This window comes from Taudactylus pleione, unplaced genomic scaffold (genome assembly GCF_031769625.1).
Source record: "Taudactylus pleione unplaced genomic scaffold, aTauple2 ptg002729l, whole genome shotgun sequence".
NCBI lineage: Eukaryota > Metazoa > Chordata > Amphibia > Anura > Myobatrachidae > Taudactylus > Taudactylus pleione.
This window is the reverse complement of record NW_028287105.1, coordinates 200959-215545: the sequence shown is the minus strand read 5'-3', so window position 1 is coordinate 215545 and position 14587 is coordinate 200959. Positions and strand designations below refer to the sequence as shown.

Here is a 14587-nt window from a genome sequence, read left to right as displayed (position 1 = left end):
CTGTGTGTTATCTCAGGATACAATCCACACCTGCCGCCTCCCTGCCATACCTACCACTGTACCGGGGCATCTGTCATAGGTGGTAACTACATCACCTATACCCTACACCAGTCCTACATCTCTTATATCTACCACCCTACCTGGGCATCTGTCATAGGTGATAACTACATCACCTATACCCTACACCTGTCCTACATCTCTTATACCTACCACCCTACCTGGGCATCTGTCATAGGTGATAACTACATCACCTATACCCTACACCTGTCCTACATCACTTATACCTACCACCCTACCTGGGCATCTGTCATAGATGGTAACTACATCACCTATACCCTACACCTGTCCTACATCTCTTATATATAACACCCAACCTGAGCATCTGTCATAGGTAATAACTACATCACCTATACCCTACACCTGTCCTACATCTCTTATACCTACCACCCTACCTGGGCATCTGTCATAGATGGTAACTACATCACCTACACCTGTCCTACATCTCTTATATCTACCACCCAACCTGAGCATGTCATAGGTAATAACTACATCACCTACACCTGTCCTACATCTCTTATACCTACCACTGTACCTGGGCATCCTTCATAGGTGGTAACTACATCACCTATACACTACACCTGTCCTACATCTCTTATATCTACCACCCTACCTGGGCATCTGTCATAGATGGTAACTACATCACATATACTCTACACCTCTCCTACTCCTCTTATATCTACCACCCTACCTGGGCATCTGTCATAGATGGTAACTACATCACCTATACCCTACACCGGTCCTACATCTCTTATACCTACCACCCTACCTGGGCATCTGTCATAGATGGTAACTACATCACCTATACCCTACACCGGTCCTACATCTCTTATATCTACCACCCTACCTGGGCATCTGTCACAGGTGGTAACTACATCACCTGCACCCTACACCTGTCCTACCTCTCTTATACCTACCACCCAACCTGAGCATGTCATAGGTAATAACTACATCACCTATACCCTACACCTGCCCTACCTCTCTTATAAATACCACCCAACCTGAGCATCTGTCATAGGTGATAACTACATTACCTATACCCTACACCTGTCCAACATCTCTTATATCTACCACCCTACCTGGGTATCTGTCATAGGTGGTAACTACATCACCTATACCCTACACCTGTCCTACATCTCTTATATTTACCACCCTACCTGGGTATCTGTCATAGGTGGTAACTACATCACCTATACCCTACACCGGTCCTACATCTCTTATATCTACCACCCTACCTGGGCATCTGTCACAGGTGGTAACTACATCACCTGCACCCTACACCTGTCCTACCTCTCTTATACCTACCACCCTACCTGGGCATCCATCATAGGTGGTAACTACATCACCTACACCCTACACCTGTCCTATCTCTCTTATACCTACCACCCTACCTGGGCATCTGTCATAGGTGGTAACTACATCACCTATATCATACACCGGTCCTACATCTCTTATACCTACCACCCTACCTGAGCATCTGTCATAGGGGGTAACTACATCACCTATACCCTACACCTGTCCTACATCTCTTATACCTACCACCCTACCTGAGCATCTGTCATAGATGGTAACTACATCACCTATACCCTACACCTGTCCTACATCTCTTATACCTACCACCCTACCTGGGCATCTGTCATAGGTGGTAACTACATCACTTACACCCTACACCTGTCCTACATCTCTTATATCTACCACCCTACCTGGGCATCTGTCATAGATGGTAACTACATCACCTATACCCTACACCGGTCCTACATCTCTTATACCTACCACCCTACCTGGGCATCTGTCATAGATGGTAACTACATCACCTATATCATACACCGGTCCTACATCTCTTATACCTACCACCCTACCTGGGCATCTGTCATGGGTGGTAACTACATCACCTATACCCTACACCTGTCCTACCTCTCTTATACCTACCACCCTACCTGGGCATCTGTCATGGGTGGTAACTACATCACCTATACCCTACACCTGTCCTACCTCTCTTATACCTACCACCCTACCTGAGCATCTGTCATAGATGGTAACTACATCACCTATACCCTACACCTGTCCTACATCTCTTATACCTACCACCCTACCTGGGCATCTGTCATAGGTGGTAACTACATCACTTACACCCTACACCTGTCCTACATCTCTTATATCTACCACCCTACCTGGGCATCTGTCATATATGGTAACTACATCACCTATACCCTACACCGGTCCTACATCTCTTATACCTACCACCCTACCTGGGCATCTGTCATAGGTGGTAACTACATCACCTATATCATACACCGGTCCTACATCTCTTATACCTACCACCCTACCTGAGCATCTGTCATAGGTGGTAACTACATCACCTATATCATACACCTGTCCTACCTCTCTTATACCTACCACCCTACCTGGGCATCTGTCATGGGTGGTAACTACATCACCTATACCCTACACCTGTCCTACATCTCTTATACCTACCACCCAACCTGAGCATCTGTCATAGGTGGTAACTACATCACATATACTCTACACCTGTCCTACCTCTCTTATACCTACCACCCTACCTGGGCATCTGTCATAGGTGGTAACTACATCACCTATATCATACACCGGTCCTACATCTCTTATACCTACCACCCTACCTGGGCATCTGTCATAGGTGGTAACTACATCACCTATATCATACACCTGTCCTACCTCTCTTATACCTACCACCCTACCTGGGCATCTGTCATGGGTGGTAACTACATCACCTATACCCTACACCTGTCCTACATCTCTTATACCTACCACCCAACCTGAGCATCTATCATAGGTGGTAACTACATCACATATACTCTACACCTCTCCTACTCCTCTTATATCTACCACCCTACCTGGGCATCTGTCATAAGGGGTAACTACATCACCTATACCCTACACCTGTCCTACATCTCTTATACCTACCACCCTACCTGAGCATCTGTCATAGGTGGTAACTACATCACCTATACCCTACACCTGTCCTATCTCTCTTATACCTACCACCCTACCTGGGCATCTGTCATAGATGGTAACTACATCACCTATACCCTACACCTGTCCTACCTCTCTTATACCTACCACCCTACCTGGGCATCTGTCATGGGTGGTAACTACATCACCTATACCCTACACCTGTCCTACCTCTCTTATACCTACCACCCTACCTGAGCATCTGTCATAGATGGTAACTACATCACCTATACCCTACACCTGTCCTACATCTCTTATACCTACCACCCAACCTGAGCATCTGTCATAGGTGGTAACTACATCACATATACTCTACACCTCTCCTACTCCTCTTATATCTACCACCCTACCTGGGCATCTGTCATAGGGGGTAACTACATCACCTATATCATACACCGGTCCTACATCTCTTATACCTACCACCCTACCTGGGCATCTGTCATAGGTGGTAACTACATCACCTATATCATACACCTGTCCTACCTCCCTTATACCTACCACCCTACCTGGGCATCTGTCATGGGTGGTAACTACATCACCTATACCCTACACCTGTCCTACATCTCTTATACCTACCACCCAACCTGAGCATCTATCATAGGTGGTAACTACATCACATATACTCTACACCTCTCCTACTCCTCTTATATCTACCACCCTACCTGGGCATCTGTCATAAGGGGTAACTACATCACCTATACCCTACACCTGTCCTACATCTCTTATACCTACCACCCTACCTGAGCATCTGTCATAGGTGGTAACTACATCACCTATACCCTACACCTGTCCTATCTCTCTTATACCTACCACCCTACCTGGGCATCTGTCATAGATGGTAACTACATCACCTATACCCTACACCTGTCCTACCTCTCTTATACCTACCACCCTACCTGGGCATCTGTCATGGGTGGTAACTACATCACCTATACCCTACACCTGTCCTACCTCTCTTATACCTACCACCCTACCTGAGCATCTGTCATAGATGGTAACTACATCACCTATACCCTACACCTGTCCTACCTCTCTTATACCTACCACCCTACCTGGGCATCTGTCATGGGTGGTAACTACATCACCTATACCCTACACCTGTCCTACCTCTCTTATACCTACCACCCTACCTGGGCATCTGTCATAGATGGTAACTACATCACCTATACCCTACACCGGTCCTAAATCTCTTATACCTACCACCCTACCTGGGCATCTGTCATAGGTGGTAACTACATCACCTATATCATACACCGGTCCTACATCTCTTATACCTACCACCCTACCTGGGCATCTGTCATAGGTGGTAACTACATCACCTATATCATACACCTGTCCTACCTCTCTTATACCTACCACCCTACCTGGGCATCTGTCATGGGTGGTAACTACATCACCTATACCCTACACCTGTCCTACATCTCTTATACCTACCACCCAACCTGAGCATCTGTCATAGGTGGTAACTACATCACATATACTCTACACCTGTCCTACCTCTCTTATACCTACCACCCTACCTGGGCATCTGTCATAGGTGGTAACTACATCACCTATATCATACACCGGTCCTACATCTCTTATACCTACCACCCTACCTGGGCATCTGTCATAGGTGGTAACTACATCACCTATATCATACACCTGTCCTACCTCTCTTATACCTACCACCCTACCTGGGCATCTGTCATGGGTGGTAACTACATCACCTATACCCTACACCTGTCCTACATCTCTTATACCTACCACCCAACCTGAGCATCTGTCATAGGTGGTAACTACATCACATATACTCTACACCTCTCCTACTCCTCTTATATCTACCACCCTACCTGGGCATCTGTCATAGGGGGTAACTACATCACCTATACCCTACACCTGTCCTACATCTCTTATACCTACCACCCTACCTGAGCATCTGTCATAGGTGGTAACTACATCACCTATACCCTACACCTGTCCTATCTCTCTTATACCTACCACCCTACCTGGGCATCTGTCATAGATGGTAACTACATTACCTATACCCTACACCTGTCCTATCTCTCTTATACCTACCACCCTACCTGGGCATCTGTCATGGGTGGTAACTACATCACCTATACCCTACACCTGTCCTACCTCTCTTATACCTACCACCCTACCTGAGCATCTGTCATAGATGGTAACTACATCACCTATACCCTACACCTGTCCTACCTCTCTTATACCTACCACCCTACCTGGGCATCTGTCATGGGTGGTAACTACATCACCTATACCCTACACCTGTCCTACCTCTCTTATACCTACCACCCTACCTGAGCATCTGTCATAGATGGTAACTACATCACCTATACCCTACACCTGTCCTACCTCTCTTATACCTACCACCCTACCTGGGCATCTGTCATAGGTGGTAACTACATCACCTATACCTTACACCATTCCTACCTCTCTTAGGCCGGGTTGTACTAAAGGAAAAATGCGGTAAAAACCCAGTTTTCGGGGTTTTCACCGTATTTTCGTATATACTAAGCCCGGGCTGCCCTATTATCGGTGCAGAGGGTAACGCCAGAAAAACCTGCCGTTACCTTATAGATGCCTATGGGCACCAGCAGGAAGCTCCTGGAACTCGAAGCGGGCGGATTCCCACGGAGACTCCATTACCTGGCGTCAGCTGCTTCAAAGGGCTGCTCTTATCGCATATGTAATATTAGCAAGGCTGCAGTGACTGGCGGAATGTACAACGCAACCTTAGTACATCCCGGCCTTATACCGACCACCCTACCGGGGCATCCCTCATAGGTGCTAAATACGTCACCTATACCATACACCTACCTCTCTAATATGTATTCACATATAAACTAGTTAGCTGACTGGTTCATACACCACCATTAGTAGACACTGCGGTCATGCCGGTTGTGCACAGTTACAGAGTGTGTTGGCGCTAAAGGCCTGATTCAGCACAGCACGGATCGCTATTGCAATCGCGCACACAGTTCTAATAATGACATCACTCAGCAATGATGATGACATGTGAAGATGTCACTGAGTACTGTATATAGAGAGATTACTCACATTGACCTATACATGTGGTTTATGCTGCCTGGGTACAATATATAGAGAAGCGTTGGGTCATCAGAAGTAACTCTACAATGTACTTACTTCAGCAACGCTTCATACAACTTCTTCCCAAACTTCTCCTTAATGGCGTGAGCTGTGTCCCTGGCAACAACACAACATTAAATTAATGCACGCTCAGCGCAGCCTATGTAACGTCTGTGCTGGTATAGAGCCACTGTGCCCTAAAGATGCAAATACGCCCCCAAATCAAAGATCTAAGGGCCTGAATCAGAGATACACGGTAACGCCATCGCAGCGGCCATCTCTCACCGATCACAATTGCAAAAATATGTTTATGACTCACTCGCCGCCCAGTGCTTAGAGACGCCCACTGATAGCATCTCACGTCCGCCGCTCACGCTGCGCACAAAAACGGAAACACTGAACAAAGATCAGGCGGCCATCAGCCTTGTGAGCAAGTCTAAGCTGCGGCAGACACAGCGGTCTCCAAAAACACTGAGCGCTCTCCTGCTGTCAGCAAGGACACAGCAGTCTCCAGAGACACAGGGCCTGATGCAGAGCCACTCGCGAGCGCCTAGCGCTCGCAAGCGGGGCGATGGCCGGGCAGTGCGCACCCTACCTGGGCATCTGAGAAATCACTCGCTCCGGGGCTTGCTACAAGACGGGGTGGCTGTCGATGTTGATCGACAGCTCGCCCCGTTTTGTAGGCAGGTCAGGGGGATGGCTGCACAAACGGAGGCAGGAACGCCTGCTGTTTGTGTGCGGCCCTACTGACATCACATGTGATGTCAGTAGTGAACTTCCTGCTCTATTAGAGCAGGAAGTTCACTGGGGCTTGCGGTGGACGAGACCCTACCACAAGGGTCTCGTCGCAAGCCCGATGGTCGCGATAATCGCGACCATCGCCAGGCCGCCCGCTAAAGCTGTGGGTGGTCACCCACAGCTTAGCGAGCGGCCTGGAGGCCGGGGTACAAAAAAAAACGGCCCACCCTGATTCAGAGCGAGTGCTCGCAAATAGCAATCGCCTCTGAATCAGGGCCACAGAGGACTCTCCTGCTGCCAGCAAGGACACAGCAGTCCCCAGACACACAGAGGACTCTCCTGCTGCCAGCAAGGACGCAGCGGCTGATTTATGGATGCCCAGATAACAGTGGTTATATGGTCCTGACAGGTCTGCATTTCTCTAACCCCCCCAATGCTGACTACCTGTCACTCACTCTGCGAGTGACTCCTCTGTGTGAGCTTAACCGTAATTCAATCACTGCGAGTGCCCACAGAGGCTTACACGTATGCGCAATGGTAAACAATTGCTCAAACTGCGTAAATATTGACATTGTGTCCACATCAGAATGAGGCCTAAGGGGGCTATTTAGACCCGTTCGCTAGGCTGCGTTCGCTCACAGCCGGCCGTTTGTTGCAAACTGCGCATGCGTATAAGACGAAGTGTGCGTGTGCGAACCAGTCACTTCGATCGGGCAGCGCTCGCTCGCTGCACACCGGCAGGCCGCAAGCCTGAGTGACAGGACGGGCCGTTTGTGGGTGGTGACAGGGAAAGATCAAAGGAAACGGGGGTGTGGATGTGCGAACGCAGGCGCATCAGTGCATTTTAACACCATTATAAGGGTGTGCACAATTAAGATGCATCGTCAGCATACATGTCACTTAGCTGTCTTACACACCGCGGTGCTTGCGGTAGGCTCGGGCATCCTCAAGCTGTGCGTATGTGTTCCATGTTGTCCTGGAGATGACGTCTGAAAGTGGGGGTGTTATGTCCAGGCTGGTGGGCGTCTAACTTCAGATTGCAAATCGCACGTTAAGACATAGTGAGTATCCCAATGACTTAGCGTGTGTTCGCGGGATTTGCATACTTAGGTTACATACGGCTACGTTCGAGTGCAAAGAGTAAAACATCAGTAAAACATCACGTCCGCCGCTCACGCTGCGCACAAAAACGGAAACACTGAACAAAGATCAGGCGGCCATCAGCCTTGTGAGCAAGTCTAAGCTGCGGCAGACACAGCGGTCTCCAAAAACACTGAGCGCTCTCCTGCTGTCAGCAAGGACACAGCAGTCTCCAGAGACACAGGGCCTGATGCAGAGCCACTCGCGAGCGCATAGCGCTCGCAAGCAGGGCGATGGCCGGGCAGTGCGCACCCTACCTGGGCATCTGAGAAATCACTCGCTCCGGGGCTTGCTACAAGACGGGGTGGCTGTCGATGTTGATCAACAGCTCGCCCCGTTTTGTAGGCAGGTCAGGGGGATGGCTGCACAAACGGAGGCAGGAACGCCTGCTGTTTGTGTGCGGCCCTACTGACATCACATGTGATGTCAGTAGTGAACTTCCTGCTCTATTAGAGCAGGAAGTTCACTGGGGCTTGCGGTGGACGAGACCCTACCACAAGGGTCTCGTCGCAAGCCCGATGGTCGCGATAATCGCGACCATCGCCAGGCCGCCCGCTAAAGCTGTGGGTGGTCACCCACAGCTTAGCGAGCGGCCTGGAGGCCGGGGTACAAAAAAAAACGGCCCACCCTGATTCAGAGCGAGTGCTCGCAAATAGCAATCGCCTCTGAATCAGGGCCACAGAGCGCTCTCCTGCTGCCAGCAAGGACGTAGCGGTCTCCAGAGACACAGAGCGCTCTCCTGCTGCCAACAAGGACACAGCGATCTCCAGAGACACAGAGGACTCTCCTGCTGCCAGCAAGGACACAGCAGTCCCCAGACACACAGAGGACTCTCCTGCTGCCAACAAGGACACAGCGATCTCCAGAGACACAGAGTACTCTCCTGCTGCCAGCAAGGACACAGCAGTCCCCAGACACACAGAGGACTCTCCTGCTGCCAGCAAGGACGCAGCGGCTGATTTATGGATGCCCAGATAACAGTGGTTATATGGTCCTGACAGGTCTGCATTTCTCTAACCCCCCCAATGCTGACTACCTGTCACTCACTCTGCGAGTGACTCCTCTGTGTGAGCTTAACCGTAATTCAATCACTGCGAGTGCCCACAGAGGCTTACACGTATGCGCAATGGTAAACAATTGCTCAAACTGCGTAAATATTGACATTGTGTCCACATCAGAATGAGGCCTAAGGGGGCTATTTAGACCCGTTCGCTAGGCTGCGTTCGCTCACAGCCGGCCGTTTGTTGCAAACTGCGCATGCGTATAAGACGAAGTGTGCGTGTGCGAACCAGTCACTTCGATCGGGCAGCGCTCGCTCGCTGCACACCGGCAGGCCGCAAGCCTGAGTGACAGGATGGGCCGTTTGTGGGTGGTGACAGGGAAAGATCAAAGGAAACGGGGGTGTGGATGTGCGAACGCAGGCGCGTCAGTGCGTTTTAACACCATTATAAGGGCGTGCACAATTAAGATGCATCGTCAGCATACATGTCACTTAGCTGTCTTACACACCGCGGTGCTTGCGGTAGGCTCGGGCATCCTCAAGCTGTGCGTATGTGTTCCATGTTGTCCTGGAGATGACGTCTGAAAGTGGGGGTGTTATGTCCAGGCTGGTGGGCGTTTAACTTCAGATTGCAAATCGCACGTTAAGACATAGTGAGTATCCCAATGACTTAGCGTGTGTTCGCGGGATTTGCATACTTAGGTTACATACGGCTGCGTTCGAGTGCAAAGAGTAAAACATCAGTACAGACAATGGGCCTAACCTACAATCACACAGAAAAATGCTTCTGTGCGTTTCTATGACCGTAATGCGCATCGTTAAATATAGTTATTCATATGTCAGGCGGAAGATTGCTCCTCACCTGCCCGATTTTCGCCAGGCTAATGGGACGTATAAAGATACATCTCCTAAAAGTCATATTGTACAGATACATGTCAGGGGTGATGCTGACTTACATCCGATGCGCGGCTCTGGGTCTGGACGCAGCTGTGGACGCAGCATCAATGTTCCCGCAGTTGAATAAATATTTTCTACAGCACATGTACGAACAGTCCTGGAAACCCGTACAGCGTACGACATCGCTAACACATTATAAGGGGTTTGCGTTCAGTGGGCGTATCAGGGTGGAAACTGGGAGGTGACCCAACTTGATCGCAAAAAGGGGGCGTGTCATGGACATGTTATGGGAATGTCACAGGTGTGTCTAGGAGCGCTGCTGCGTCCTCGCACTCGGATACAATGCATCTGAGGCCATGTTTAGTTGGATTAGAGGAGAGGAGCCAGAGTACACTATAGGCAAGTGCAGATGTTGATGGAGCAACCGACACTGCGTTGACGCAAATGCAGAGACCACGCAGCCGGAAAGTGGGCGTCTCCCCGCTCGTACCCTCCATAACACCGTCCAGCACAAAGGGATGGCTGAGATTGGACATTTGCATATTCCCGTATACGCCATTGTGCCCTCGGCTGCGACCATCCCACCCTCTGAGCGTAAGGCTGGGTGCACATTACGCAATTGTGTTACATTGAAATCACAATTAGGCTCAATGACTGCATAATGAAAGTCCCCCCCAAGCAGTGTCGCCCCAGGCCGCTGCCGCCGTGGACCAATGTGATAGGACACAGGGCCTGATTTAGACCCGGATGCTATTTGCGGATGCTCGTTCGGATATTTAAATTGAGCGCTCGCTCTTCGCGGTGTGTGGACGCCTCTATGTCTGAGGGTGGTGTCCGATAAATGCGCTCGCTATTTTGTAAAGACGCCCCTTTACCGTTCATATCATACGTCTTCTCCGTTATATATTAGATTAATCGGGAACATCGAAAGGCATCAGAACTGCTCGCAGTGCTTGTGGTAGGATTTACTTCCCGCTATCACTGCGAGCAGTTCAGGCTAAAAGACAACCAAGTGACGTGGTCGATGACGCTCCTTTACTAATTATGCACTCCCATTAAACGCCGTTTTGCCCGTTAGGCACGCCTGCGTTCGGATCTCCACTCCCCGTTTTCAAGCACCTTCCCCTGTTACCACCCACAAACGCCTCATTCTGTCACTCAAATTAGCAGCCCCTCGCTGTTCTACGAGCGCACGATTTCCGACCGCAATGACTGGTTGGAGCATGCGCATTGCGAACCATACGCATACGCAGTTGTGCGAACATCGCTCAGAGCGAACGGGCGGCCGCTTATGAGCGGCTCTGAATCAGGCCCACAGCCCTGTACGCAGACGTAAACGCTACTTACCACAGCTGCTTTCTCACTGCCTGTCCCTTCAGCGTCTCCACATTAAAGTTATTTGTTTTCGTCGGCATAATGAAGAAGACGACAACGGTGACATCACTGCGATGGACCTGAGAAGGGGACATAACCCGGGAGGCGCTGATACCTATATTCCATCATTACACAGTCATACAGGAGAGAGCAGGTCATATAATACATTGTGGTCACGTGTCTGTCCCCGCTGGAGGGATCGTCCGTCACAGAGATAATACAGAAAGTGGCGGATAGGTCAGGGGAATTATCGGGAGAGAAATCCCTCACGTACCCCACAAGGCGCCCCCTGGCTGCTCCTGTCTAAGGCCCAATCTCTGGATGATGAGAAAACCGTACGCAGCAATAACTCGCAGCCCGGAAGGCACCTCTGCTGAGATGGGAAATCGCACAGGACGTCATCGGCTCATTACCAGTGACTGTCGCCCCGCAGGCCCCACAGATGGACGGGCCCCTGGTGTCACCAGATCATTTCCAGCTGTTACAGAATAAAATACAGGCGACTAATATCTCAGCGATAGATGGATCTAGCGTCCACCGGTATCAGAGAAATTCTTACACTTCTCTAATACATAACTGGGGAAGGAAAGCGTACTTATCGCCTCCTTAGGACGCAACCATCGGACGCGTTTTGTCTGTTACGTGACTCTGAGTACTTTGTGGGCGAATATATTATGCAAATTTAATTCTACAACAGAATGACGATAACCCCTCTTAGTGCGGTTCTGCTTTTTGGGGTTCCACGTCTCAGACTTTTACTAAGGATTAGGGACCTCCAGTAATCAGAGACGCCGTAATGTGTCCTGGAGGCTTAGCCATATTTTTGCAAATATCTGCAACTGAGATCTCTGAGTTATCTACCACCAGGGAGTTTTTCACATCTTATTGCTGATATCATTCCGTGTGCTGGGGTATATACCCTTTGCTGTTTCCTGTATAGAATGACCCCTCCCCATACTTGCCGACATCTCGGCAGGGGAACCCGGGAGGGGGCTGGCAGGTCCGTCCAGCAGGGAGGATAGGGGCGGGTCAAGGAAGCGGAGCGAGGGCATGCCGACGCGATCGCGTCATAGTGGCCCCGCCCCCCGCTTTATAATGCCAATATTACTGGCATTATAAGGCAGGGGGCGGGGCTACGATGATGCGATTCGCGCTGAATCGCGTCATCACACCCCCGCACCGCCCACTTTTGAGGCTGGCGCGGGGGTTAGCGGGGAGCCGGCATCCATTCCGGGGGACTTGCCTAGTCTTGCGGGGTGTCGGGAGCGGCACCCGATTTTCGGGAGGCTCCCGACAGTCCCGGGAGAGTAGGCAAGTATGCCCCTCCCGTACATGCACCTGAGTGATATTACTGAGGTGACTGGTGAGCAGCTACTAATACTGTTTGTACGGCAGGTTCTAATTACGCTCCAACATATACAGCAAACTCCTCATCCCAGGCGCAGCCACCATGGTGCAGTGTACCCATAATATATATCCCCCATATTTATCCACCATTAGATATTTTTGTCGCCTCCTCTACTCGCATCCGCCCCAGTTATTATTCGTTAAAAGGATTTCATTATGGTCCTGAAGGATCTCAGCCACCAGAGGAAGAGATTGTGAGACGCACCCGGAGCAGGAAGTTCAGCCTGGACAAGGCCTCCAGGAACAAGTCCGCCCCTTTGTTGGAATATTCGTACCGACCAGCAATGAAGAAAAATAGCGTCTTCTCCAGGTTAAAGTCAAGATGTCTAAATAGAGAGATTATAGAAGAACATAAGATGTAATTACACACTGAAATACCCCAGCAATGCGCTAAATGTACCTTCCACAGTTATTATCAATGGCGGCTCCAGAGGCCGGGCTGCAGCGTGGTTCAAAATTCAAATAGGGGAGTCCCACAAACTGTCACCCCCAAACGCTGCTAAACATCACTGGCGGTCAGTGGGGATCCCCTATTTGAATTTTGGACCGTGCTGCAGCCCCACCCCTGGAGCCGCCACGGGTTATTATTATAGAGTCACCAGTCAGCCACACTTACTGGAGGCAGCCATCTTGTAAGTGTACAGTGTTATTATAGAGCAGTGGTGGCTAACCTTGACACTCCAGATGTTGTGGAACTACATATCCCAGCATGCCTTGCCACAGTTTTAGCATGCCCTAATAGCAAAATGGTAGCAGTGCATGCTGGGATATGTAGTTCCACAACATCTGGAGTGTCAAGGTTAGCCACCAAGGTTATAGAGTCACCAGTCCGCCACACTTACTGGAGGCAGCCATCTTGTAAGTGTACAGTGTTACTATAGAGTCACCAGTCAGCCGCACTTACTGGAGGCAGCCATCTTGTAAGTGTACAGTGTTATTATAGAGTCACCAGTCAGCCGCACTTACTGGAGGCAGCCATCTTGTAAGTGTACAGTGTTATTATAGAGTCACCAGTCAGCCGCACTTACTGGAGGCAGCCATCTTGTAAGTGTACAGTGTTATTATAGAGTCACCAGTCAGCCGCAGTTACTGGAGGCAGCTATCTTGTAAGTGTACAGTGTTATTATAGAGTCACCAGGCAGCTACACTTACTGTAGGCAGCCATCTTGTAAGTGTACAGTGATGGCCATTGACCATACCATGTCCATTGCCAACTATGCCATCATTGGTTTAGTCTCACCCTCTTCACACATATAACCCAGCCCCAGAGCTGATAGACCCACCACCCACTGTGCCACACAGCAGGCATGTCCATCGATGGTGCAAATAGCGATGGTGCAATTCACTATTACCTGGTGACATCACTGAGGTATGAGGCATCTACTCACTAATATTCATGTGAATTTATTGGTTACGTTACGTGACTGTCCCACACAAATCAGGACAGCAGAAAGGTTTGGATCACTGCCAAGGGGTGCGGATATCTCAGTACCCATTCAGTGTGCAGAGTCTGGGGGGGGCACAAGCGTCATGGTCGCTTCCCCATGGCATGTGCATTTGTATTTCAGGGTGCCTGGAGCGCAACCCTCTGCTTCTTCCTGGTCCCGGTGTCCCCACTCCCCCATTTTGACATGATGGCGTCACATGTTTGGGGGGGGGGGGGGGCGGGACTGGCACAGGGCGGATTATCACCCGGCTCTGGCCTTGGATATGATTACTGTAAAGATTATTTTTATTTGGAATGTTTTAACGTAATTATCAGGATAAGATACCCGTAGAAGTGGCCGCGGATGAATTCCTCGATGCGCGATTTGTACATGGCGTGTAGGTTCTGAAACTCGTGCATTGCGGAGAACTTCTTAATATTTAAACCATTCGGAGTTATCACATCTG

At 49.9% G+C, this 14587-nt stretch overlaps 1 protein-coding gene across 1 annotated transcript in view; it reads right to left on the bottom strand.

The window, feature by feature from the left end:
- The window catches only part of LOC148431174 (glycogen [starch] synthase, liver-like), a gene marked incomplete at its 3' end in the record, with an annotated part of 84845 nt that overhangs the window by 51530 nt on the left and 18728 nt on the right, over positions 1–14587 (bottom strand). Inside the window, exons 6-9 of the mRNA XM_088466242.1 lie at positions 14467–14584; positions 12900–13020; positions 11261–11367; positions 6196–6255 (exon numbers count right to left, since the gene is read on the bottom strand). Of these exons, the coding sequence (XP_088322368.1) occupies positions 6196–6255; positions 11261–11367; positions 12900–13020; positions 14467–14584 (406 nt within the window). The remainder of the gene's footprint in view (positions 1–6195; positions 6256–11260; positions 11368–12899; positions 13021–14466; positions 14585–14587) is intronic.